The sequence below is a fragment of the Cololabis saira genome, chromosome 10, assembly GCF_033807715.1.
Source record: "Cololabis saira isolate AMF1-May2022 chromosome 10, fColSai1.1, whole genome shotgun sequence".
NCBI classification, from domain to species: Eukaryota; Metazoa; Chordata; class Actinopteri; order Beloniformes; family Belonidae; genus Cololabis; species Cololabis saira.
In genome coordinates this window covers 47,473,403-47,500,530 of record NC_084596.1, presented here as the reverse complement: position 1 = coordinate 47,500,530, position 27,128 = coordinate 47,473,403, and the positions used below count along the sequence as shown (strand labels likewise).

The 27,128-nt window shown below is 42.9% G+C and overlaps 1 protein-coding gene across 1 annotated transcript in view; it reads left to right on the top strand.

The window, feature by feature from the left end:
- LOC133453163 (disks large-associated protein 1-like) overlaps positions 1-27,128 on the top strand; it is a 181,122-nt gene that overhangs the window by 89,637 nt on the left and 64,357 nt on the right. Inside the window, exons 4-8 of the mRNA XM_061733057.1 lie at positions 5,440-5,635; positions 15,075-15,357; positions 23,937-24,061; positions 25,004-25,129; positions 25,305-25,463. Of these exons, the coding sequence (XP_061589041.1) occupies positions 5,440-5,635; positions 15,075-15,357; positions 23,937-24,061; positions 25,004-25,129; positions 25,305-25,463 (889 nt within the window). The remainder of the gene's footprint in view (positions 1-5,439; positions 5,636-15,074; positions 15,358-23,936; positions 24,062-25,003; positions 25,130-25,304; positions 25,464-27,128) is intronic.

Sequence of the window (27,128 nt, the reverse complement as noted above, 5' to 3'; positions counted from 1 at the left end):
TTGCAAATTCATTTTGAATTTTGTCCATTTTTTTGCGGGCAGAGCATGAAAAAGAAAAAGCAATGTCTTCTTTGTTTTCTTTTTGATTATGACATAAAATGTGCAGCGTAAAGAATAAAATTAAAATGCAATTCGGATTATATATTATCAATTTTATTTTTGACACAAATAATGCAGCTACATTCTTAAAATGAAAAAGCATTTCTGCAAATGCATTTTAATTTTAAAATTTTAGATTTAAAATTGAATATTGGGAACTATTTGCTGGGGCATGATTTGAAAATTAAATCTCAAACGTCTTTTTCTTTTTAATTTGAATTAAGTACAAGAATGAGCAGTGTTGAATACGAAAATTAAAATGCAATTCGGATTATATATTATCAATTTTATTTTTGACTCAAATAATGCAGCTACATTCTTAAAATGAAAAATCATTTCTGCAAATGCATTTTAATTTTCAAATTTTAGATTTAAAATTGAATATTGGGAACTATTTGCTGAGGCATGATTTGAAAATTAAATCTCAAACGTCTTTTTCTTTTTAATTTGAATTAAGTACAAGAATAAGCAGTGTTGAATACGAAAATTAAAATGCAAATCGGATTATATATTATCAATTTCTTTTTTGACTCAAATAATGCGGGCACATTGTTAAAATGAAAAAGCATTTCCGCAAATGCATTTTAATTTGAATATAGTTCCTCATATGCTTCCATAATATTGCGTTTCTTTTGGTAATGTTTAAATTTCTTTGCTGTAGTTCATGAATGTGTTTATTTGCCTCTTCACTAATATTTCTAACTCCACCGCATCAAATTTCATTTTGCGCTTGCGACTATCCTGCTTTTCCATCCAGACTCTCCATGGCGCAAAGTTTGCGCCGCAAACCGTAAGACGCACAACACCTCATTTAAATACTGCTGTTTGCACCTGTTATCAATTGCGCACGCAATCTTAGTTGATCACCCGCAAAACACACAACAACAGCACGCGCAAACTTTTTCAGTGCACACGCAATTTAGTACTCTTTATTTATGATCTTAGTAAATCGGGCCCTATGTCTCTCGGCTGGCCTGGGAACGCCTCGGAAGTCTGGGCATCAGATATTGATAAGTTCAGAAAACAGTTTTTATTTTTGTGTTTTGATGTATTTGATGTAAGCCCAGTGGATATTTAAAGCTTACAGAAGGCTGCATTTAACTGCTGCTATGTCATTTCTGCAGTATTTCTGCAGGTGTTTTGGTCACTGCTATTATTTGTAATATATTATATTATTTGTAATCAGCGCAAATTATCTGTCCCCATATGATAAAATCAATTTTTTATTTACAACTCAAGTACTGGATATATATATGTATATATATATATATATATATATGTATATATATATATATATATATATATATATATATATATATATATATATATATATATATAAGCTATATATATATATAATTATCTAACAGCTAATAGCTTTGTTTTGTCTGTAGTTTGTAGTTTTGTCTGAATATAAAGTGAAGCTTCATGTTTTCTTTTTTTTACTAGATAGATGAATACAGTTCTATCTATCTATCTATCTATCTATCTATCTATCTATCTATCTATCTATCTATCTATCTATCTATCTATCTATCTATCTATCTATCTATCTATCTATCTATCTATCTATCTATATCTATCTAGTAAAACATGAAGCTTCACTTTATATTCAGACAAACTAACGTGACAGCTACAACTGTTAGATTTCATCTATTAAACCAACATTTATCTTCCTAAATGATTAATTTCAGCCAGCAGTAATTCTCCACAGAGCTGCAGGTTTCTCCCCGGGACGGCACCGTGGGTCGACCCAGCCATCACGTCTGTCCCCCCGGCCGTGAGCTGCTGCTGCTCCCCGGGGCCGGCGGCTCTTCTGATCCCCGAAACATCGGATCAAATTTCTTAACAGGCGTTATTTGGATAAACTGAGCCCAGGTTGGGGATCTTAATGGTTACTTTTACGCCTGAAAAAATATTAAAACTTAATAAGGTGGCATATTAACAGCGCTACAGCTGAAATTAAAACAGCTTCTAGCCTCCTTTCAGATCTCAGCTATCACTGTCGTTTTGGTGCGAAATGCATTCTGGGATACACTGTAGCACACTGCTGTGTGAACGGTCTGCTGGAGCAGCTTACTGAATCGTTCATTTAGTAGGCAGTATACAGTACATACTTGCAGTATGTAGCATGTAGTACGGTAGTATCCGAATTCGGAAACAGCCATAGTTATCACAAACATGCCCTCATAAGAAGCTTGATTGTAAAAGTTCAATTTTCAATGTCTTTTATTCATTTATCCAAAATGTTGCACACTGCATGGGCAACTGAAGATATGACGCAGGGGTCTCAGGTTCAGTGAAATTCAATATTATTTATATTGCCTCCATTACATTCCAAATTGTCTCTAGGCACTTTCTGGACACTCAGAACATGAACCCCTACTGCCGAGGTTATCGTCACAAATTACCTGTTGGTTAGGGGTGCCAGATACCTCCTCCCCTGGGAGATCAGGCACCACAAAATGAAGTAAAGCTTCAGCCATACTTACTGTATCATGTGAAGCCACCAGGGAAAGCGGTGTAAAAAAGTATTTGCGGCCCTTACAAATTTCTTCTCTTTTAGTTTCAGACAGTCAGACAAATTTTAATCTCAGACAATAACCCGAGCAAACTCAGATTGCAGATTTAACTTAAGGATTTCATTTATTAATGGGGCAAAAAGCTATACAAACTTCCCTCTGTCAAAAAGTAATGCCCCCTAACCTAATAACTGACTGAAATGCCCTTGGAAGCAACAGCTGCAGCGAGGTGTTTTTGATAACTAGCTACAAGTCTTTCCCATCGCTGTATAGGAATTTTGGCCCAACCTTCTGTGCAGAATTGTTTTAATTAAGCCACAGTGGGGGGTTTTTAAGCATGAAAATCCTTTTTGGTAATGCCACAGTTTTTGAGGTCATGCCCCAGTATCTCAATCAGATTTAAGTCAAGACTTTGACTACGTGATCAAAAACCTTAATTTTTCTTTTCTTTTGGGCCACCTAGAGGTGGACTAGCTGGGTTGCATTGGATCATTGTCCTGCTGCATATACCAAGTGTGGTTGAGCTTAAGTTCACAAACCAATGGCAATACATTGTCCTTTAGGTTTCTCTGGTAGACAGCAGAGTTCATGGCTCCATCAATTATGGCAAGTTGTCCAGGTCCTGAAGCCGCAAGTAGCCCCAGACCATCCATCCATAATACAACCACCATCTTTGACTGTCAGCATGTTTTTCTTTTTCTGAAATTCTATTAGTGGTATGCCAGATGTAATGGATCACACATCCTCCAAAAAGTTTCACTTTTGTCTTGTTAGACCACAGAATAAGTCTTGGGGACCATCTTGGCATATGTGAGACGGGCAATTGAGGTTTGCAGTTTTTTTTCGTGCCCTCCTGGATAAGTCATTAATGCCCTCTTGGGGTAATTTTGTTAGGCCACTTCTGGGAAGGGTCACCACTATTTCAAAGTTTCTCCTCTGTTGGATAAAGGCTCTCACTGTGATCTGATGGAGTCTCAAAACCTTAGAAATGGTTAAATAACCCTTTCAGATGGATGTCAGTGACTCTGGTACTCATCTAAATTATATCATCTGAAAATTTAGAATATCAATATTTAGAATACCTGAAAATTAAGTCTGCTAATACTGTCTCAAACAAAGCTAAGTTAGACCCATGCTACCTGGTAGTGCAGCTGGTCCATCATGACCAAAAGCTGCCACTAGCATTCCTCTTTCCACACGTACACACAGCACAGGCAGCACAGTGGCTTATTATTAAGCACTGTTTCAGTAGTAAGAGGGTTCCTGGTTAAACTCCTTATGGGACTCTGTGGATTTTTCATGTTTTCCCACCATTGTGTGGGCTTTCTCTAGATGGTCCTGTAGCGGTATGAAGGATCTCCTGTTGAGGTCTGAAGGATCTCCTGTAGAGGTCTGCAGGATCTCCTGTAGAGGTCTGCAGGATCTCCTGTAGAGGTCACAAGGATCTCCTCTATAGGTCACAAGGATCTCCTGTAGAGGTCACAAGGATCTCCTGTAGAGGTCTGAAGGATCTCCTGTAGAGGTCTGAAGGATCTCTTGTAGAGGTCTGAAGGATCTCCTGTAGAGGTCACAAGGATCTCCTGTAGAGGTCTGAAGGATCCCCTGTAGAGGTCTGTAGGATATCCTGTAGAGGTCTGAAAGATCTCCTGTAGAGGTCTGAAGGATCTCCTGTAGAGGTCTGAAGGATCTCCTGTAGAGGTCTGAAGGATCTCCTGTAGAAGTCTGAAGGATCTTCTGTAGAGGTCACAAGGATCTCCTGTAGAGGTCTGAAGGATCCCCTGTAGAGGTCTGAAGGATCTCCTGTAGAGGTCTGAAGGATCTCCTGTAGAGGTCTGTAGGATCTCCTATAGAGGTCTGAAAGATCTCCTGTAGAGGTCACAAGGATCTTCTGTAGAGGTCTGAAGGATCTCCTGTAGAGGTCTGTAGGATCTCCTATAGAGGTCTGAAGGATCTCCTGTAGAGGTCACAAGGATCTTCTGTAGAGGTCTGAAGGATCTCCTGTAGAAGTCACAAGGATCTCCTGTAGAGGTCACAAGGATATCATGTAGAGGTCTGAAGGATCTCCTGTAGAGGTCACAAGGATCTTCTGTAGAGGTCTGAAGGATCTCCTGTAGAAGTCACAAGGATCTCCTGTAGAGGTCACAAGGATATCATGTAGAGGTTTGAAGGATCTCCTGTAGAGGTCACAAGGATCTCCTGTAGAGATCTGAAGGATCTCCTGTAGAAGTATGAAGGATCTCCTGTAGAGGTCACAAGGATCTCCTGTAGAGATCTGAAGGATCTCCTGTAGAGGTCTGTAGGATCTCCTGTAGAGGTCTGTAGGATCTCCTGTAGAGGTCACACGGATCTCTTGTAGAGGTCACAAGGATAATCCTCTGAGTGGAGACATTGCTGCTGAATCATTGTTGTGAAGAAGATGCTCAGTATTGTCCGTGCTCCTTATGTTATGAAGTATCCTCCTTTGCATAATCAACAGAGCCAGCGTTCTTAATCAGTTTCTATAAATATAAATCTTAAATAGCCCACTGGAGTGTTTTTATCACCAATCTTTAGTGGTTCATTTTATGGTAAAAGTTGACTTTAGATGTGTTGACTGTGTTGAAGCACAGCAAGGTAGTACACTGTATTCCTTTTTTTTTTTGCTAAAAATCACAATAAGATTTTATTTACCTTTTGAAATTGACATAATTTTCTCAGATAAATTACACAATGAGTCTGTGTACATGAGGGAATTATGTGGTTTTCTGTGGACAAAGATTGAATTGTGTGGTGTGTCAGAGATAACCTGCTGTAACTCAACATCCCTGTTGTCCCCTCGCAGAATTTCCACAGAACACTCCCCCAAACTACAGATCCGGAGCCATAGTTACCTGCGAGCGGTGAGTGAGGTTTCAATCAATAGAAGCCTGGATACCCTGGACCCCAAAACCCTCCTCGATCCAAAATCGCTACTTTCCTCACCTCAATACCGCTCACGCAATGAGAGCTACATGAGGGCCATGAGCACCATTAGTCAGGTTAGTTGTCAAAATGGACACCTTTTTTATCTGATGTATCTGATCAAGTAATTATGAATATGCAAAGGCTTTGGTGGATCATATATGTTGTTGTTTTCATCTCTCATCTTGTATGATATTATATTGGGGCTTTTTGAGAAAATTGGTGGTGGTAAGGTAAAGTTCGGATAACATGAACTCAGAATTTAAGATTTCTGAAAAGCAAATTACAGGATCGCAGCAAAGAATGACAAGACAGAATGCCTGCAATCAACAACCTGATAGAATGACATTTTGCAAATTGAGTTCAGCAATGAAATGCTCTATATTTTACCCAAAATCACATTCATTCATTTTCTAAACTCATTCAATAATACACAGGATCACATGGGTCTGCTAGAGCCTATCCCTGGTCATATACAGGTCACCAGTCCACCGCAGGACCACACACACACACACACACACACACACACACACACACACACACACACACACACACACACACACACACACACACACACACACACACACACACACACACACACACACACACACACACTTTTTGGACTGTGGGAGGAAGTCAGAGTACCCAGAGAAAATCCACACAAGCACGAGTAGAACACAGAGAGACTCGTGCTGGGCCCAGGAATGAAACCAGGAACCTTCTTGCTGTGAAGTAACAATGAAAACTATTAGGTCACCTAAGCCTGCTTAAAATGCAAAGTCACAATCCGTGAACAATACAGCCTGTATTCAAAGTGGGGAAGTATGGTAGCTTGGTGGTTAGCGAATTCCAGAAGGAGCTTTTTCTGGGTGCTCGCTCTGTGCTTGGGGATTTTCTCCAGCTTCCTCCCACAGCCCCAAAACATGTGGATTAGGTTAATTGGTGATTCTAGATGGCTCAGGAGTGATACTCTGTGTTGTGTATATGGACTTGTGACCTTTCTGTACCCCTGTGTTATGTCCAAAGAGAACTTGGATAGGCTGCAGCAGATCCCTTTGTGCCTCTGAATAATAATCAGTGGGTTTGGAAAATGGATGCAAGTATGTTTCAAACTGTTTTAGCTCCTTGATTGAATATGTTAAAAAGTGATGGAACTGAATATCAAAACAAGACAATGTGTTTTTCAGATTTTTTCTCAGAAATCTGGTATTTAAAACCTGAGAAATGATGTTTAAATGTAGACCTTTTTACCCAACCCTGATAGTGCCCTGAGTATAATGTCGTACTTATGGTCATTATTGGTAAGGATCTTAGCAGCACGGTTGCTTGGCAGTTAGCACTGTTGCCTCACAGCAAGAAGATTCCTGGTTTGACTCCCGTGCCCAGCAGGAGTCTTTCTGTCTGGTCATTGCATGTTCTCCCCGTGCTTACAAAGGTTCTCTCCAGGTACTCCAGCTTCCTCCCACAGTCCAAAAACATGTATGTCTAGATCAGTGGTCGGCAACTGGCGGCCCATGGGCCAAAATTGGCCCCTCTCCAATAATATCTGGCCCGCCAGATTACATTGAAAATCTGATTAATAAAAAAAAAAAAATTTTTTATTTATTTATTTTTTTTTTATTATTTACTATCACAAAAACGACAATTTCATAGAGAATTCAAAGCCTTTATTTAGAAAAGATAAAATAAAATAAAAGTAGAATCTTCATGATTCCGGACGCACACAATTCTGTATAGTTCCCTGTCACCTGTAGCATAGGGGGACCTTAATTAGAGGTGCACACAAATATTCAGGAGTGACGTAGGCACAGACTCCCGGCAAAACTCCTGAAGCTGTTGAAATGGTAAGACGTATACAAGTGATTTGTTGTGGTTTAAACTGTGAAAAATACAACTGATAACTTACCTTGAGTTTTGCTGTTGGTCTTTTAAATGGTAAAACGTCCATTATATGTCTAAAAATACGTTGGAAAATCCGCCTCATTTGCATATCCTCTCACTGGCTTCAGGAGACACAGAGAGCTGCTGCTCCGTGACTGTCCCCTGTGCTACTGTTCATAGGTGCGTCATGGGTTTTTCATGTGTTTAATGTCGTTCTGTGTATTTTAAAGAAGGACTGCATTTGTTAGTAGCTTGGCAGAAAATAATATTATCACCAAGTTACTTATAAGCGGTTTCATAACGGAGCCACAGAGTAGCGCTAAAGCAGTAAATAATAACAGTCTGTAGCAAATTGAAGTTACTTTATTTAAACTAATGACTTTCTTAAATTACTTTTTTGTACAAGATATAATAGTATAATAATACTAGTAGCCTATAGATAAGGGGAAAAAAGTTTTGTTTAGTAGAAAAAAGAACATGCTTCGCCTGATTGATGTGATGTTCTGGCCCACCATTCAGTTGCTCCGAAAAAATTTGGCCCGAGGCCAAACTTACTTGCCGACCCCTGGTCTAGATTGACAATTCAAAATTGCCCATAGGTGTGTGTGTGTGTGTGTGTGTGTGTGTGTGTGTGTGCGCGTGGGCGTGAATGGTTGTTTGTACCTCTCTGTGCGTGGGAGGTTGTGTCAGAAAGGGCATTGGGCCAAATCGATGTGCAGACTATGATCCACTGTGCTCAGAATTTCTGTGTTTAAATGCTTTTTAATCCCAGAACAAACCTGTTTGAAAATTGGGGCAACACACAACATATGAACTGTTCCTTTATTTTATGTTTAAATTAAGTAATTGAAGAATAATACATTAAATTCTATGTGGAAGTTCGGGATCATGTGTTCACTTCCATTCACAATAAAGGCTTATTAAAGAATATATTTTAGATTTATTGTTCATACAATCATCAACTACTTTTATAGCAGGGATCGTTTTATGGCATTAGCATGATGCCGAAGCATGTGACCTCCACAAAGCATATTTGCAGATATTGAGTGCACACGTGTAAATTGTGTCAGCAGACAAAATTCACCTGTTGAGGGCAAAAAAGAAAAAACAAATGCTCCCAAAGCACAGTTGTGCTCACTTCAGCTATGTGTACATATATATACATCTATATGTCTGGGCGGTAGTAGCTCAGGTGGTAGAGCGGGTCGTCCAATGATCGGAAGGTTGGCGGTTCGAATCCAGCTCTGTCCCAGTTGCTGTCGTAGTGTCCTTGGGCAAGACACCCACCTTGCCCCGTGTGAATGTGTATGAATGTTTGGTGGTGGTCGGAGGGGCCGTTTGGCGCAATATGGCAGCCACGCTTCCGTCAGTCTGTGGCTACAAACGTAGCTACCACCACCAGTGAGAATGTCTATGAATGAATAATGGTCTAACTGTAGCACTTTGAGATTCATGGAATGTAAAGTGCATTACAAGTTAAATGCATTATTATGTATGTGTCACAAACATTAACATTTTACAATCAATACAATAGCGAAACAGGAGCCAATCAAACTACAGAATTGCGGTAATGAGAGCGAATCAGATGGACTGAAAAGACAAGCACATGCATTGTCCACCATTGAAAGGGGTTCCTGACTGTCCACCAAAGGCATGAAAAGTTCTGGATTTTTATCTATATTTTGAATTACAAACAATAGGAACAGAAAAAAACATCAATAAAAAACCCCTGAGGTAGATGGCGTGCCATACAAAGTGGCACCATTTTGAAACTGTAATACACACCCTTGATACTGTAAAAGGCAAACTTAGATCACCAGCTTGGTTTCTAGCTTTGTGAGAAGCCTATGCAAAAAGCTGTTAGCTGGGACCCAAACCACCATGAAGAGATTCTGAATCTGTAAGAAAATCAATGAACATGCTACATTCTATCACACATCACAAGCAAAGCTGGCCAAAGTGTTGATGTTAAAGTCAAACATTTTAAGTTGAGCTATTTGATAACTGATAAAACATAATACTATGAAAACAATTCTGTATATGACAACAAATGAAAGTGAACAGTTCCTTTATTTGATGTTTCAGTGATGTAATTGAAGAAATCTCCCACGATTCTCAAACAGCCAGTAAACATTCTCCGTTTGAAAATGTATATTTATTGAGGGTATACGGATTTTTTCAAGATTTATAGAATTAAAGCTTCAGGGTGACATGGGTGTGTGGCGGATCCAAATGCAGCACAACGGCATGGAGTGTGGTAAAAGTCTTTATTAAAGCCAACCTCACAGCAGGCAATCTGGCAGTGACTGGCTGGGAATGGACTGCTTAAGTAGAAGCCCAGGGCTGATTGCAGGTGTGGAAGGCGGGAGAAACCAGGGTGACATGAGGAGGCGGAGCTGGCAGGTGAATACTGGCAGGTCAATACTGGGTGGAGCAAGGCCAAAATAGCAATCAAAACAGAAGTACCTAAAATAATCAAAAATAAATTGGACAAAAGACAATGACTTACCTCCCTAACTAAAATAAACAAGAAAAAAATGGAATTCAATAAATGACAGCCTACTTCTGCGACTGGACTGTTTTTTAACTACCCCTATAAGTTGCTGGTTGGGAACCTTGAACAGGACCTGGCTCATAAGAGGGGACCCTCCTGCCGAAGGCCAGCTGGGCAGAGCTAGAAAAGAGAAAACAGACAGAGAGAATGAAGAACAAAGAAAGGAAAGACACAGACACAATGACTTGTGCACTACAGGGATGACTATATATGTAGACAGCAGGTATCGAGACGCACATTTTGATGTATAACACACCTGGGTGCACATTGCGGTTCGGGCGAAGAAATGGCATGAATTGCGCCAAAATTACACGATTAATTGAAAATGGCCGACTTCCTGTTCGGTTTCGGCCATGGCGCCAGGACACTTTTCTTTAAGTTGCGACATGATACAGGTGTGTACCGATTTTCGTCCATGTACGTCAAACCGTATTGTGGGGCTTGAGGCACAAAGTTTTCTAGGTGGCGCTGTTGAGCCATTAGGCCACGCCCATTAATGCAAACCATTAAATATCAAATTTTTCGCCAGGCCCGTCTTGCGTGTTAAATTTAGTGACTTTTGGGGCACGTTTAGGGGCAAAAGGGCCATTTTGAATTGGATTATGAATTTTACGGGTAGCCAATGGAGCGAAGCTAACACTGACAGACGTGGTCTCTCCTGCTGATTCCTGTCAGCACTCACACTGCTGCATTTTGGATCAGCTGGAAGATATTCAGAGAATTACTTGGACATCCTGCCAAAATCACATAGCAGTAATCTAGTGTAGAAGATACAAACGCATTTGTATTTCCGCATCACTACGAGAGGATGTTCCTAATCTTTGCTACAGTATATTACAGAGATGGAAAAACGCTGTTTTACAAATCTGAATAATATACAGTTTAAATGACAAATCCTGATCCAAAATAACACCCAAGGCTTCTCACAGTTGTACTGGAAGCCATCGCAACACCATCTAAGATTCTTTGGACCAAAAGTAATAACCTCTGTTTTATCGGAATTTATCTCATCCTAGCCGCTTAGCACTCAGCTCCAAACCGCCCCAGCACATGCTGAAGGTTTTTGTCTAACGAAGCCAACAGGACAGCATCATCTGGAAAAAGCAGAGATGAAATCCTGTGGTTCCCGAACCGGACCCCTTCCAGCCCCTGGCTACACGTAGATCACCTGTCCATGAACTTATGAACAGAACTGGACACAAATGGTAGCCCTGCCGCAGGTTACACTGGACACTTAAGTACTTATCTGCTAAATATAAAGTATCAAAAATACACCTTGTGCAGTAAAATGGTCTTTGTCAGTGTCTATTTCTTTTTTTCTGAATAATACTGCTACATTAATATGTACACTGCTTTCTACGAATGCAGATTATGATTTAGCCGCTTTTAACTACCTTATTTTGCAGACCATTAGGTGCACCGCATTATAAGGCTCAATATCAATGAACGGGTCTTTTTTCATACATACTGTAAGGTGCAATGGGTTCATGATAGAACATACAAAAAAGCTAAACCAAAACAGTGTGGTAAGTGGAACTTTCTTCAACTCATTCACAATAATTAAGAATATACTCACATTTAAAAGCATTCCTCTTCCACGCATCCACAAATAATAAGTGGAGGAGGTAAGCATCGTACTATATACTTTTCTCTGATTGGTTCATAGTTGCCAGTGATAGCAGACACCTGCCGTTAGTGTGAAGTTGGAAACACGTTGTATTCCAGCATTTGATTATGATACAGATTTAAAAATTGGGTTTAGTCTAAAAACCTAATGTTGGGTTGGCGTCTAATAATAGTGAGGTAACATTGACTAGATGATGGTTGCTTGCCTGCACGACATAATTAGTTATCTAAAGTTGTCTGACGTTCCAACCAAGGACCGACTTTAATGTGCCAGCTGACCATCAATTAAGCAGAGTGTCTTCGTCATTTTGACGGATTTATGAGCACAGCATACCACATAAAATTGATTTGAGGTCAGTAAACAACAAAATTCATACGTAAGGCGCACACTGCAGATTTTTGAGAAAATATAAGGATTTTTTTTTTTTTTTAAATATTTTTATCCCGGTTTTTTTCCCATTTTTAACACCCCGTGCTCCTACCTACTGACAGTCCTGGGCATTGCCATCCTCTACCAACCCCGGGAGGGCCCTGCACTGAGCTCAGGTCTCCTCCTTAACCTGAGGAGTGAGCAGGCCGCATCTTTTCCCAGGACTAGCCCAGGACTATGTGCATGTTTTTGTGAGGGTAGCTCACACTAGCTACCCAGGGGAACACGGGGAGAACATGCAAACTCCACACAGAAAGATCCTTTCGCCAACCCCACCCATGGTGTGGGCACTGAAGTCATGGGGGAACTAACACGCACTTCAGCACCCACAGCGTCCCCCGGCGGGAATCGAACCCAGGACCTTCTTGCTGTGAGACGGCTGCATTACCAGCTGCGCCACCGTGCCCCCCAAATGTAAGGATTTTAAGTGTGCCTTAAAGTGCAGATGGTATGTTGTTGGTTGCTTAATTTACAGCAGTACTTCATGCTGCATTAGATCACAGCACTGTATGTTTGTAACTTGGCTGTCCAGTAAGAGCCATGTACCTCTAAAACGTTCATGTTCCCAGAAACACATCTGGAGATAGGTCATTTTCAGTGGAAAGGGAGGGAACGGAATACCACCCTGAGTAGCAATTGCAGTAGAAGTAAAGCATTGCAAAAGCTCAAATAAATAAGTACCTCAAGTCTTTCAGAGAAAACGTATTTGATTACATTCCTCCACTGATAATACTTACCTGAGTATCATAGTTAACATCGTTAAGAAAAATTGAGACCTTTTTTCTTTATAAAAATGTTTACCTAATCTTAATCTTAATCTTAAACAAAGCTACACGTGACAAATTGATTTACATTATACACAAATAAAGCTGATTCTACCATAGTGCTAATATGCGCCACCATTAAGTTGTTCAGCATTTAATTGACAAATTACCTATATCCCAAAGTGTAATGATCAGTTTTGGAGTCATCAGCATAGCAATAGATTCATGGTATGACAGCTAATATTATTCAATTTACAAATATAAGGTGTCGCTCCATGGCTAAGTCTGATATATGAGGAAGACTCTTCATTTACAGAAACAAATTGAAATATATCAGTTAAATATGACTTAAAGCAGTCTAATCCAGTACCTTTAATCATGTTCAAGTCTCATGAACTGTATCAAATGCAGTGCTGAGATCCAACAGGACAGACACAGATCCAAGTTTACTATAAGAGGTCAAGAGGAGACCATTGGTGACTTCCACCAGAGAAGTTTCTGTGCTATGATGTGCTCCATGATTGAAATTCTTTAAGCAGACTATTTCTGTGTAAACTGCATTTGCTGACACAACTTGCTCATGTGCAATCAATATCTACATGTGTGAATCTGTTTTGTGGTGCTTGCACGTCATTCTAAAACTATATAATTTGGCCATCTTATAGACTAAAGCTCAAAGGGAATTGGACGTTTTGTCCCATACAGTATATCGCCAAAGAATAAAAAACAAAAAACAACAACAAAAAAACCAGCAAGCCCCTTACTCTGCGTTCACACTGAAAGCGTCACGGGCGTCATAGGCAGCCGGTTGCCATTCATTGTCTATGAAAACGCACGTCGGGAGCAGCTGGAGCAGCGGGAGCGGCGGGAGCGGCGGGAGCGGCCGGAGCGGCGGGAGCGGCCGGAGTAGCGCGTCAATTTTGAGGGTTCTCAAGCGAGAACCCTCAATGCAGATTGTACTTTCATGTACACACAAACGTACACTCATTCACATGCGTACAGGAGCAGAGCTGTGCACTAACAAACTTATTTTTATCAGGAATTAATATATTTCATCCAGCAAAATGACATTTTTGCTGATTTGACTGCCGTTTTTACCTGAACTGCTCATGTGAAACACGTATCTGATGGTTGAGGAGCTGGATGGTCCGAACGATTTTATTTGCTAGATTGATCCAACGCAAAGTAACTAAAAACCGTGCTTATTAATCACAAAACACAGTTTAAACATCATGACCAAATCCGCTTCGACCCGGTGTCAGTGATCAGCGCAGACAGACTGCAGCTTCAAGCCTGAATTACGGTTCTGCGTTAAATCTTCGGCGTAGGGCACGCGGCGACGCGAACCGTACGGTGTGCGTCGCTGCGTACCCTACGCCGTAGGCTCTGCGTTGGTGTGACGCGGGAACCATAAATCAGCCTTCACCGGGAGCAAGGGCTCGCCGATGGTTGATGTTGATCCGCGGACCAAACTTATTAACGCGCATCAAACTCACTCTTATCTACGCGGAAATAACGCTAAAATATAAAGAAGTCGTCCCAAAGTGTGATCCATGGTGAAATAGGAAACTGAAGATGTGCACGGTTTATGAGTAGGCTGTTCCCACTGTTCCCTCCAGTTCTGCAGCGCAGCTTTAGCCCCGCCCACTGCAGCCGTCGACAGTACATGCCGCTTTCAGTGTGAACGCACCAAGCAGCGAGATGCTGGCGTCCAGCGATTTTTGACGCTTTCAGTGTGAACGCAGGGTTACAGATCATCTCAGTCTGCCTTGCAGAAAGTACCGCAGCTCTACTTTCAGTCAGAGTTGTCAGTGATGGAGGAACATTTCAAGAGAAGCCCGAGTAATGGCCACGGTGAAAGCCTGTACAGAACTTGACATTGTACAATGCACCAAGATGTTTTCCCTCAGGGCTTTATGGTTCCAAGCCTTGAGGAAGGAGGTAGGCTGAGGTAACCTGAAATAGGCAAGATAAGAAATAAATTAAGTGTTCAAGAAGATGATTCTCATCCAGGACGTAGATGTAGATGTAGATTCAGATTTAGGAAAAAACTGAGTTAATATATAAGCGCTGTCATGTTATTCACCATCTGTTATTCAAACCTTTTCTACTGCCCTAGTGGTCTGTAAATCCAGGACTGTGACTCTTAAAATATTGTGGAGAGTGGAAGTCTGGAGTTATCCACGTGTTTCTTCATGTAACTGTGTGTCCTCTATTATCTGTGTGGCTGCTGCTTATCTTAATATCTTCATCTCCTCCAGCTGAGTGAGGTCGAAGTGAACGGTCAGATCGAGCAGGTCTGTGAGGAGGTTTATAGTGAGTTGCAGTCTAAGGCCATGGAGGCTGCCATGGATAGCTTGGAAACTATGGACACACTGCCCATGCCAGGATGCTTCCGTATGCGAAGCCACAGTTATGTGAGGGCCATTGACCAGGGCTGTGCTGGAGAAGCAGAAGGGGAAGGAGGAAGACCATTGCTTCTGCTGCCATCCTCACCACCACGCACATCTGCCACTACTGTCAGGACGATCCAGAGCAGCACAGGTAGTGACTGATTTCACTGAACTTGCACTTCACCTAATATCATTGCTTTATTTGTCTGTAACATTTCTTCTGAACCACATTTTCTTTTTCATCAAGAGCGCCAGAAAATGTTATTTCTGCCATAGACAACGTGGTCAATGATAGATGAGCTGCAATTATATTCTTATTTTCTCTTCTTGATAAAGTGCTTTTACACTTATTTCTTTTTGTTTGCCTTTATTTTATTTGTATAGCGCTAATTCGCAACAAAAGCTGTATTTGCTGCAATCCATTGTAAACCCGTCTCTCACCTGTTATGAGCTGCAATATACTATACAGTGTATAGGATTAAATTGGTATGGATGGATGCTTTATTAACCTCCATCCATCCATCCAATTTCCACCACTTATCCGTTACCAGGTCGAGGGGGCAGCAGTCTTAACAGAGATGCCCAGACTTCCCCTCACCCTAGACACTTCCACCAGCTCTTCCAGGGGAGTCCGAGACGTTCCCAGGTCAGCCGAGAGATATAGTCTCTCCAGCGTGTCCTGGGTCTTCCCCGGGGTCTCCTCCCGGTGGGACATGCCTGGAACAACTCCCTAGGGAGGCGTCCAGGAGGCATCCGATACAGATGCCCAAGCCACCTCAGCTGACTCCTCTCAATGTGAAGGAGCAGCGGCTTGACTCCGAGCTCCTCCCGGGTGACCGAACTCCTCACCCTATCTCTAAGGGAGCGTCCAGCCACCCTGCGGAGGAAACTCATCTCGGCCGCTTGTATCCACAATCTTGTCCTTTTGGTCACTACCCAAAGTTCATGACCATAGGTGAGGGTAGGGGCGTAGATTGACCGGTAAATCGAGAGCTTCGCCTTTCGACTCAGCTCTTTTTTCACCACGACAGTCCGGTACACCGACCGCATAACTGCGGACGCTGCACCAATCCATCTATCAATCTCATGCTCCATCTTTCCCTCACTCGTGAACAAGACCCCGGGATACTTGAACTCCTCCACCCAGAGAAGGTGGGTGGAGAACCATGGCCTCGGTTTTGGAGATGCTGATTCACATACCTGCCGCATTGCACCCGGCTTAAAACCGCCCCACCACATGCTGATGGTCCTGGCCTGATAAAGCCAACAGGACAACATCATCTGCAAAAAGCAGAGATTAAATCCCATGCTCACTGAACGCCCCCCACAGAATGGCACGAGGGACATGGTCAAATGTCTTCTCCAGATCCACAAAACACATGTAGACTGGTTGGGCAAATTCCCATCAACCCTCAAACACCCTGCGGAGGGTATAGAGCTGGTCCAGTGTTCCACGACCGGGACGAAAACCGCATTGTTCCTCTTGAATCCGAGGTTCAACTATCGGCCGTATTCTCCTCTCCAGTATCCTGGCAGAGACTTTCCCGGGGAGGCTGAGAAGTCTGATCCCCCTATAGTTGGAACACACTCTCCGGTCCCCCTTTTTAAAAAGAGGGACCACCACCCCGGTTTGCCACTCCAGCGGTACTGTCCCCTTTCTCCATGCAAAGTCGCAGAGGCATGTCAACAAAGACAGCCTTAGACTTGAGATACTCAAGCGAATCTCATCCACCCCCGGTGCCCTGCCACTGAGGAGCTTACGAACCACCTATGTGACCTCGGCTTGGGTAATGGATGAGCACGTCCCCGAGTCCCCACTCTCTGCTTCCTCAATCGAAGAGATGTCAGTCGGATTGAGGAGAGAGGAGAGAGTATTTCTTTCACTGTCCGACGATGTGCGCAGTCAAGGTCAACAGTCCCCCACCTGCACCGTAAATGATGGTGGCAGAGTACTGCTTCCCCTTTATCAACCTTAAAGGTAAATTATCTTCTCATTACATCTGTCACTACTGAAGGAACATCAGCAACAATTACAGCCAGAGCTGAAACTAAGACTAGCGGAGCTCAGCTGGAACCTGCAGTCACACAGCCTGCCTCTACTGTACTATCGCAGGCTCATCGATTGCGGGTTCCAGCAGACTTCACTTGGAGCAGTCCTAGATTGATCCAGTGTTTTCAGCTCCTTAAGCCAATCCAGTACAGAGTTGCTTCACTGCTATTTAAGTTATGCTCCAAAGTCAATACACTGCAAAAATAGGCCCTCTGAAAATGAGCCTAATGAGGATTCATTAGGGGGTTGAAAATTGTCTTATTTTAAGAAAAAAGATCTCTGCCAATGCGGTAAGAATTTTTTTTTCTTGCCTAGAATTCTTCAAACCAGCAAAATAATCGGAAATAACCTTTCTAATTTTCTTAAAACAATGTGTTTTTACCGTCTTAGTTTGTTAGTTTTCTTAGTTTTAGAAGTGCACTGCAAAATCTCATTTCTGAGAAAATGAAACATCCTTAAATTTTGTTAGTCCTTTATCTTAGACAAAGATTTTATAGGTTGTGACTTACCTGACACGTTTTGCCTTCATCAGAGTGTCACATGATGGTGTGTGACTCGTTTTTTAATCAGCTGATGTCCAATGAACAATGCAAATCTGACAGGCGAGTCGTGCCCTCTGCTGTCCAGGTGGGAGAGAGCATGAAGGCTCCCTCGTCCCTGTTGATGGTCATCGGGCCCCGCTTCCTGATCTCTATAGCCTCTCCGATCAGGTGCAGATGACCCTGGCCTTTTCCCAGTCCATGATGTGGTTTTGTCTTTTGCAGTGAGGGCGTGACTCACTTGACAAATCTGACAGGTATGTCACGCCTGCATTGTTCATTGAACATCAGCTGATAAATGTCAAATATGAGACAGGAGAACCAGATGCGTACATGAAATCCAGAAGCTTCTTTATTGATTAAGGAGAAAGGGGATGGGGAGAGTGAGAGTCTTGAGTGGAGACCGTGGTTCCAGTGGTTGGAGTGGGTCAGTCAGAGGCGGAGTGGAGCGAGCAGCGGCACACACCGCTGTAACTTGCTGTTATTCTGGGAGGTCTGACAAAGAAACTCCAACCGCTGGACGTCGGTGTGAACCCCCCGTTCAAAGTAAGGCTGCGATGGGAGTGATGGATGACCGATGGAGACCACAGTTTCACAAAGAGTGAAAGGCAGCACCGGGCAAGTTACACCACAGTTTGCGGATGGATTGTAGATGCGTGGACTAATGTGTCTGTTGGCACTGTTGTTCGAGCTTCGATTTCCAGGGGGCCGCATGGCACGGAAAGTGACTCTGACATCGAAGAAAGTGGAACTGGCATATTTGATTTAGCGCAGCTGTTTAATTCAGAAACGGAGGATGAGGACTTCGATGGGTTTGATTAATGACGATTATGGGTAATGTGCTGGTTTTAATTTTTGATTAATCATTGGTGATTTAAAAAATGTTAGTACTTTGTAATAAAGACTTAAATAAAGCACAATCAAACTCAGTTTTGCTCCCGCTCTATTCTTAAATATGCACACTTGTATGCTTGTGTGTGTGTTGTTGTATGGTCGTGAAAATACGGTATTAGATTATGAAGCTAGGCTAAGCAGCAGGCAGCTAGTGCTAACTGTGAATTGACTTAATGCAGTAGTTCTGTTTTCGTCACCAGAACAACATTTTAAATGGGAGCTTCCAATGCAGATCCTTGATAGCAGCTTCTCCAGCATGGATCAGCTGAATGAGCTGAAAATCAATCTGGATCATTTCCAGACCTTTCCAAGAATAATGTAAGTGCACTGGAACTGGCAGTCATGTTGGTAGGCATGGCCAAGTGCAACAACTCGTATCATAATAGCTGCAGCCAAGTGAAGCTGGGTTCCAGCTGAACTCAGCTTGTCCTTGTTTCTTCTCTGGCAGCATTTGTTTTGGATGTTGTTTCAGTAGCATTACCTGAAAAGATGATGTTTTGGACAGATTTGATAAGACTGAACGTGAAGTGATAATATTTAGCATCATAGGTTAATAAAAGCTAAGTCAGTTAAGTTAAAATGGCTTATTGTAATTGATGTAATGTGGGCGCGTTCCAGTTGGCTTACCAGGCTGTTTTAGTTAGCCCAACACGGCTCTCATAGACTGTAAAAAATAAAAAAAATGATGAAGCATTACTTCACATTACTTCACATGACCTAATAGTTTCTTATGAGCTGTTCTGAAGCCCATTTTTCTATATGGAACAAAACAACCAAGTTCATTATACCTGTTTTTTACACCTTTTTTAGGGTTACACACAATAATAAATGGCTGGTATTTTAATTGAATGTATCTCATGGAGGCCACCAGAAACTGACCAAAACAAAACAGGTTATGTACAGAATAAAACAGTTAAAAGCCAAGATTGTGTTGTTACAGGAAACACACCTCTTAGCTAGTGAGACAACCAAGATAAAACGAAGGTGGCCAGGGAAGGTCCTATCATCTTCATATTCAACCAATTTAGAGGCGTAATGATATTGATACATACTGTAAATCTATCACACTGGAGATTGACGATAGATTTCTAAACATACAGGCCCATATTCTTTTTCTACATGGCTTAATCTAATCAACGTACTGTATATGGACCAAATGATGGCAATGTTAATTTCTATAACAATTTATTTTTAAGAATTTCGGCACTCTCAGGGAAGTACATCAACGCAGGGGACTTCAATTGCATTGTGGATCCTCTGGAGTGGAAAATACTCACACAAAAACCAGGAAAGCATTATGTCACTTTATGAAAGAGCTAAACTTAGTAGCTATATGGAGACACCTGAACCCATCAAAGGTAGAATTCGCCTGTTATTCTAGTACTTACAAAAGTTACTCTAGAATAGATAATTTTTTGGTGTCAGCAGAACTCCTTTCTTTTTTTTTAAAGATTTTTTTGGGCTCTAGTGGCCCTTTATTGGAGATGCAGACTGGAAATTGGTAGAGAGAGAGAACGGGGAAGACATGCAGCAAAGGTGCGCAGGCTGGATTCGAACCCGTGACCGCTGCAGGAGGACTGTAGCCTCAGTATATGTGCCGCTGCTTAACCCACTGCGCCACCGAGCGGCACAGCAGAACTCCTTTCTAATATTAGAGGCTGCCAGTATAGTAGTATAGTCATATCGGATCATGCAGCTATATCAATGGCCTATGTGGAGCCAAAGTTAATAAGAAAATCTCCTAAATGGAAATTTCAAATAAAATGAATGCGGGACGCCCTGGGATGGACTGGCGACCTGTCCAGGGTTCCTCTCGCCTGAAAGTAGCTGGGATAGGCTCCAGCAGACCCCCGTGACCCTGCAAAAGGATAAAAGCGGGTATAGATAATGGATGAATGAAAATTCCTACAGTTTTTGGAAAAACAAATGGATGTAAATTTTGAGTTCAACACATCTCAGACATCGGCAACAACTAGATCGGAAGCCACTAAGGCATTTATTAGAGGTCAAATTATAAGCTACATAAGCAGAAAAACAAAAGAAATAGAGATTTGGAATCCTAAACCAAAATGCTGGGGAACAAGGGCTTGCAGGAAGGACAAAATGAAAATGAAATCTCCAAACAACTATTAATACTTAGAACTCAATATAATGAGATAACATTTGATAAGGCTGCTGCATACTTAATGAGGCTCAAACAACAATATTATGATCAGGGAGAAAAATCTGGTAGACTTCTTGAGTGGTGTATTGCTGAATTTAAGAGAGTTTAACCATAAACTTAAGAGGTTTGGGAATGAGTATATGATCTCATATAGCTTATCCCAAATGCCTGGGAATGTGGTTCTAGGAAATTGGATCTTGGTTCTTGGAGAACCAAGATCCGGCCAGTTCTGGGTGAAGGAAAGATTCAGGGGGACCCCCTCAGAACATCATCTCAAATTACTTTTTGGCTGGGAAAATAAGGTTGCTGAATAGGATGCAGTTCTTTGGTTTTATAGTTTTTTTTGTTCGAGGGCCACCTGGGCAATTGTTGAATGAGAGCTCAACAATGTCATCAAAAAGATTTTCTTTGGATCCAATTCAGAATGGTGATGAGGTGTAGAGTACATCACCAGAATGAACCGATCTTTCATCTCATATGTAGTGGTTGAAAATTTGATGCAAGGAGATGATAAAGTCTTACATGATTGTAGTTTACAACCATAAACTAATACTTCAACCATGGAATAGTAATGATATGGCAGGGCTCACCAATCCTGGTCCTCCAGAGCCTCAGTCCTGCACACCCTGATAAGAATGACTGTCATTAACAGACTTGTCCAGGCCTTGATGACAAAATGATGACGGCCATTCATTTTTATCAGGTGTGTTGACACAGGGAAACATCTAAAACATGCTGGATAGTTGTTTTTCGAGGGGCAGGGTTGGTGATCCCTGTGATGAGGTGTGACGTAGGAAGATGGGTCCACTGAACAGTATCTGGTAGCGCAGCATTAACATAGGAAATGTGTTTTGACTGCCCAGAAACCAAATCCATGGAGCTCCTTAAAAGAGAATCCTTCCTTCTCAGTACATATGGACCTGTTTTATCTTTCATAAAGGAGACATGTCATCAAAGACCAAACAAACAAAAGAAACATTGTGCTTGAAAACATACATTTGGGTATCTGAAGTAACTACTACATAAATAAAGACATTTGGGAAACCGCAGCCATGAAACTTTGGCCTGTAGAATACTGTTAATTTGGGATAGCCATGGCTCAGTGGGTAAACACGTTGAGTACAACTGTTTACATTAAAAATAAATTAAGAAGAATGAGTCTGTAGTGTGCAATAAAGCTGCTCAGTAGTCTGAACATTAAAAGTTGACCTTAACCCAGCTTAAAGAGCAAAAAGAGAAACCTTCCAGTTTCAGTGAAGCTTTACTATTCTGCTGATGCACCACAAGTCATCTGATGCTGCCTTGACCCTGTCCAAGAGCAACTTTAATATTTTACTGAAACACTTGAAGTGCATCAGTAAGTGAACCCGAGAGAGGGACTTGGATAGGATGGCTAGCTCAGCAGATAAAAGCAGAGGGACAGATGCCTCTCTCCAAGTCAATATCATACACAGAGGAACCTTGATGATCATGAAATGAGCAACAATCAGCAATTTGTCTACAAACGTCCCTGCAAGTAATTGATTATGTTCAGTTAAATGCAGAAGCATTCCGGTATGACTCCAATAGTTCATTGTTCAGGTAAGCAGGTGTTTTCCGATTCGGCTTTTCAGCTCATTGCACCTCGTACGGTGCCATCAGATCAGCTGACTTGACCGAGGAGTTATATTCCAAACAATATTTTTTCTTCGTAGTCTGAGTCATTAGCTCCCTTTCTCCACTTCCTCTCCCAGCTCCTAAGTAATTTTCCTCAGGCTTGAACTTGCCGCCCCTAAAGCTTGCAGCAACTGGATTGACATTTTGCTGACAAAGCCCTGACCCCTGACCTCCATAGGGAAAATGCCCCCTTCCAGACAGCCTCTTGGCTCTATGCTGCGAGGTCGGAGCACCTCCGATGTTTCCCTTTATGTCCTGATGTCATACTCTTCCCAAGGCATAGTTAGTTTAATGAGGAGGAACCTCTTTTCCATGTGGACCACATGACAATGTCTGGCCAAAGTGTAATTATAATATCTCTTGGAAAGACTCATGAGATATGGATGGCTGCTATCCTACAGCTCTCCAGAGTCTCAGCCAGCTTTGCCAGGACTTGATCATGGCGCTACCAGAGTCCTTGGGTCGCATGATTTTACACCCTGACAATATGTGCTTGGGGCCTGTCTTGTGGCTCCCACAGAGCACAGCTGCCTCCTCCCAATACCAGTAAGGTTGCGATGGCATGGGAAGGTGTCGAAGGATGTCTTTAATACGATTGGGTGAAGCAAAATGATTGCTGTCAGCTAAGAAATCCAATAATAACTCAAACATGAGCTTATATCTCAAATAGTTTCATAAATTTAAGTGAACTGAAAGTCAGGAAAACCAAAGGAGCACAATGTCTGCAGGTTCACAGTAGAGTACAGCACTACATTATAGTTCATAAGAACTTAATTTTATTGTAAAATAAACAATATGTTAACATAAGAACCAAAACACTCATTTTCAAAAATACAGATGTTTCACTCCTTTTCTTGTTTGCTCGAGGACCAGTAATTGCTCATCCTGCTCTAGAACCACCTCTGAGCATAATGGACGTGCTTTTGACGGGGGAATTGTTCATGTTTTTGAACACATTTTGTACAGTGAGGCATGTCTTGAAAAACATATTTATATCAATATTGAATTTTTTTACACAGTAAAAAAAAAAAAGAAACCTGTTACACTGAACATAATTAAACTGACAGCAAAGAATACTGTTACACAATAAATAAAAACAGTTACACTTGAAATGATTACACTGTAAATGTGGTTTGTTTTTTAATTAAAAGAGGTTGTAGTTTGTTTCATTGCAAACTTAATTTAGTACAGTTTAATTTTCAATTGTTCAAAAACAGTTGGTTCGATGTGAGACAAACTGAAAGGGAGTCTGAAAACAAAATCTGTTTGTCCGGTTGGGGGTGGGGGGCGTTCTTATAAACCAAGCGGCGCCTACCTGAAGAAGTTTGGGACCACTGTGCTTTACAAATAGATTTGCATTGCCGTGCCTAGGGTGAAGTCATTTAATCTCCCCTCCTTAACCTTTCCTCCTTTTCTGTTCATTGAAGTTTCATCTTGTATTACTACCTATAAGAAAACACCTCCGCCAGTGCCACCACGAACCTCTACCTGCTCTACAGCCTCCAAGCCATACATCTCCATCACGGCCCAAAGCAGCACGGAGTCTGCACAGGTATTGCACTAAACACCATCATTGCAGGAAACACAGTGATACTGTCAATAATTTGAGGGTATAGTTGCATGAATTAAGTAAATGGTAAATGGGTTACACTTGTTTAGTGCTTTCCAGCTGTAGTCTTACAGCCCCAAAGCGCTTTACACTGTAGACGTTCATGCACGCACAAACACATTCATACACCGGTTGTCCGCGGAGTCATTACTTGTCTGTTTCTTGGTCTGGATTTGAACTGAGAAACTTCTTCTGCAGTTTTAAAATGTTTACAAACAGATCTTTTTGTCTGTTTCATGTGGTTTATGCCAAATATTTTCCAATGTGCTCTCTGCTCGTGGGCTTGTCTCACTTGTGAGTGCAGACGTGTCTTGTGAGGTCATCAAGGCAGAACTCCGCCATGAGCGATACAGATCACAGAGAGCGATACGGGGAGCGGTAGTCTAGTGGCTACAGATGTGGGCCCGGAATGGCAACCAAGATGAACCACCTTGGGCCCCTGAGCAAGGCCTAATTGCTCGCCGGGTGAAATAGTGTGTTTGTTCTCTCAGATGTAAGTTGCTTTGGATAAAAGCGTCTGCTAAATGACAAATGCAAATAAAAACACAAAAAAAAACAGAACAGACACGAAACAGGCATGGAACTGGCCGGAACACGAGCAGCAACCGTCCCAAGTTTCGAGATCCAACACAATCTGAGCTAAGCTACCGCGATTAACTAACCCCAAAAACTACAGAGCAAGCATGCAGGTGAACGAGCCGGTGTGTGTGTGTGTGTGTGTGTGTGTGTGTGTGTGTGTGTGTGTGTGTGTGTGTGTGTGTGTGTGTGTGTGTGTGTGTGTGTGTGTGTGTGTGTGTGTGTGTGTGTGTGTGTGTGTGTGTGTGCTGACGTGTGAAGTTGTTGACCGTGAAGGTTTGTAATAAATGAATTGTCGTCTTCTACCAGGACGCATACATGGAAGAGGAAGGAACCAGAGGTGACATGACCATCCAGTCTGGGCTGAGTAACTCAACAGAAAGCATTGACAGCATGAAGGCCTTGACAGCTGCCATAGAAGCTGCAAACGCTCAGGTTTGTGCTCTGATATCTGTTTTTCAATAGTATTGTTAGGTCACAGATTTGCATTTGTGTAATTAGCATTTATTGACTTTTTGACATTTGACCAAACATCTTTCCATATTTAGGGAAACCATATAATGTTTAGATGTTGTAGTTCACAATATGCACTTGTTTATTATACATGTAGGTCCATGGACCAGCCAGTCAGCATGTGAGTAACAGCGCCATGGCGGTCAACAACACCACCTCCTTATTTCACAGCAGGGGTCAAAGTGTTGAAGCCTGCCAGGATGACTACAGAAACGAAGCCCTCAGAAAGGGAAAATGCCTCTCCATAGGAATACAGGTATTCATGAGGCACCATGTGAAATAGTAACTAACAAATGATATCTTTATTTTGTATTTCTGTCTTTTGTGGGCTGGGTAGCAGTCGTGGCGGGGTGCCTCGACGACCCAATCCCTGGACATCAACCCTCACAGTGGGGACATGGAATGTCACCTCGCTGGGGGGGAAGGAGCCGGAGCTTGTGCGTGAGGTTGAGAGATACCGGCTAGAGATAGTCGGGCTCACCTCCACACATAGCTTGGGCTCTGGAACCCAGCTCCTTGAAAGGGGCTGGACCCTCCACTACTCTGGAGTTGCCCATGGTGAGAGGCGGCGGGCTGGTGTGGGCTTGGTTATAGCCCCCCAGCTCAGCCGCCATGTGTTGGAGTTCACCCCGGTGAACGAGAGGGTCGCTTCCCTGCGCCTTCGGGTCGGGGATAGGTCTCTCACTGTTGTTTGTGCCTACGGGCCGAACAGCAGTGGGGAGTACCCGGCCTTCTTGGAGTCCCTGGGAGGGGTACTTGATAGTGCTCCAACTGGGGACTCCATTGTTCTACTGGGGGACTTCAACGCTCACGTGGGCAATGACAGTGATACCTGGAGAGGCGTGATTGGGAGGAACGGCCTCCCCGATCTGAACCCGAGCGGTGTTTTGTTGTTGGACTTCTGTGCGAGTCGCAGTTTGTCCATCACGAACACCATGTTCAGGCATAAGGGTGTCCATCAGTGCACGTGGCACCAGGACACCCTAGGCCGGAGGTCAATGATCGACTTTGTTGTCGTTTCATCTGGCCTTCGGCCGCATGTCTTGGACACTCGGGTGAAGAGAGGGGCTGAGCTGTCAACTGATCACCACCTGGTGGTGAGTTGGATGCGCTGGCGGAGGAGGAGGTTGGACAGACCGGGCAGACCCAAACGGATTGTGAGGGTCTGTTGGGAACGTCTGGCTGAGCCCTCTGTCAGGGACATCTTCAACTCCCACCTCCGGGAGAGCTTCTCTCGGATCCCGGGGGAGGCGGGGGACATCGAGTCCGAGTGGACCATGTTCTCTGCCTCCATTGTCAACGCGGCGGCTCGAAGCTGCGGACGCAAGGTCTCCGGTGCCTGTCGTGGCGGCAATCCTAGAACCCGGTGGTGGACACCGGAAGTACAGGATGCCGTCAGACTGAAGAAGGAGTCCTACCGGGCTATGTTGGCCGGTGGGACTCCTGACGCAGTAGATAGGTACCGGCAGGCCAAGCGGGCCGCGGCTCGGGCAGTCTTGGAGGCAAAAACTCGGGTCTGGGAGGAGTTCGGGGAGGCCATGGAGGAGGACTTTCGGTCGGCCTCGAGGAAATTCTGGAGGACCGTTCGGCGCCTCAGAAGGGGGAAGCAGTACTCTGCCGGCACCATTTATGGTGCTGGTGGGGAGCTGTTGACCTCGACTGGGGACATTGTCGGACGGTGGAAGGAATACTTTGAGGATCTCCTTAACCCGACTGACATGCCTTCCACTGAGGAAGCAGAGGGTTGGGGCTCGGAGGCGTGCTCATCCATCACCCAAGCCGAGGTCACCGAGGTGGTTCGTAAGCTCCTCGGTGGCCGGGCACCGGGGGTGGATGAGATTCGCCCTGAGTACCTCAAGTCTCTGGATGTCGTAGGGCTGTCTTGGCTGACACGCCTGTGCGACATTGTATGGAGGAAGGG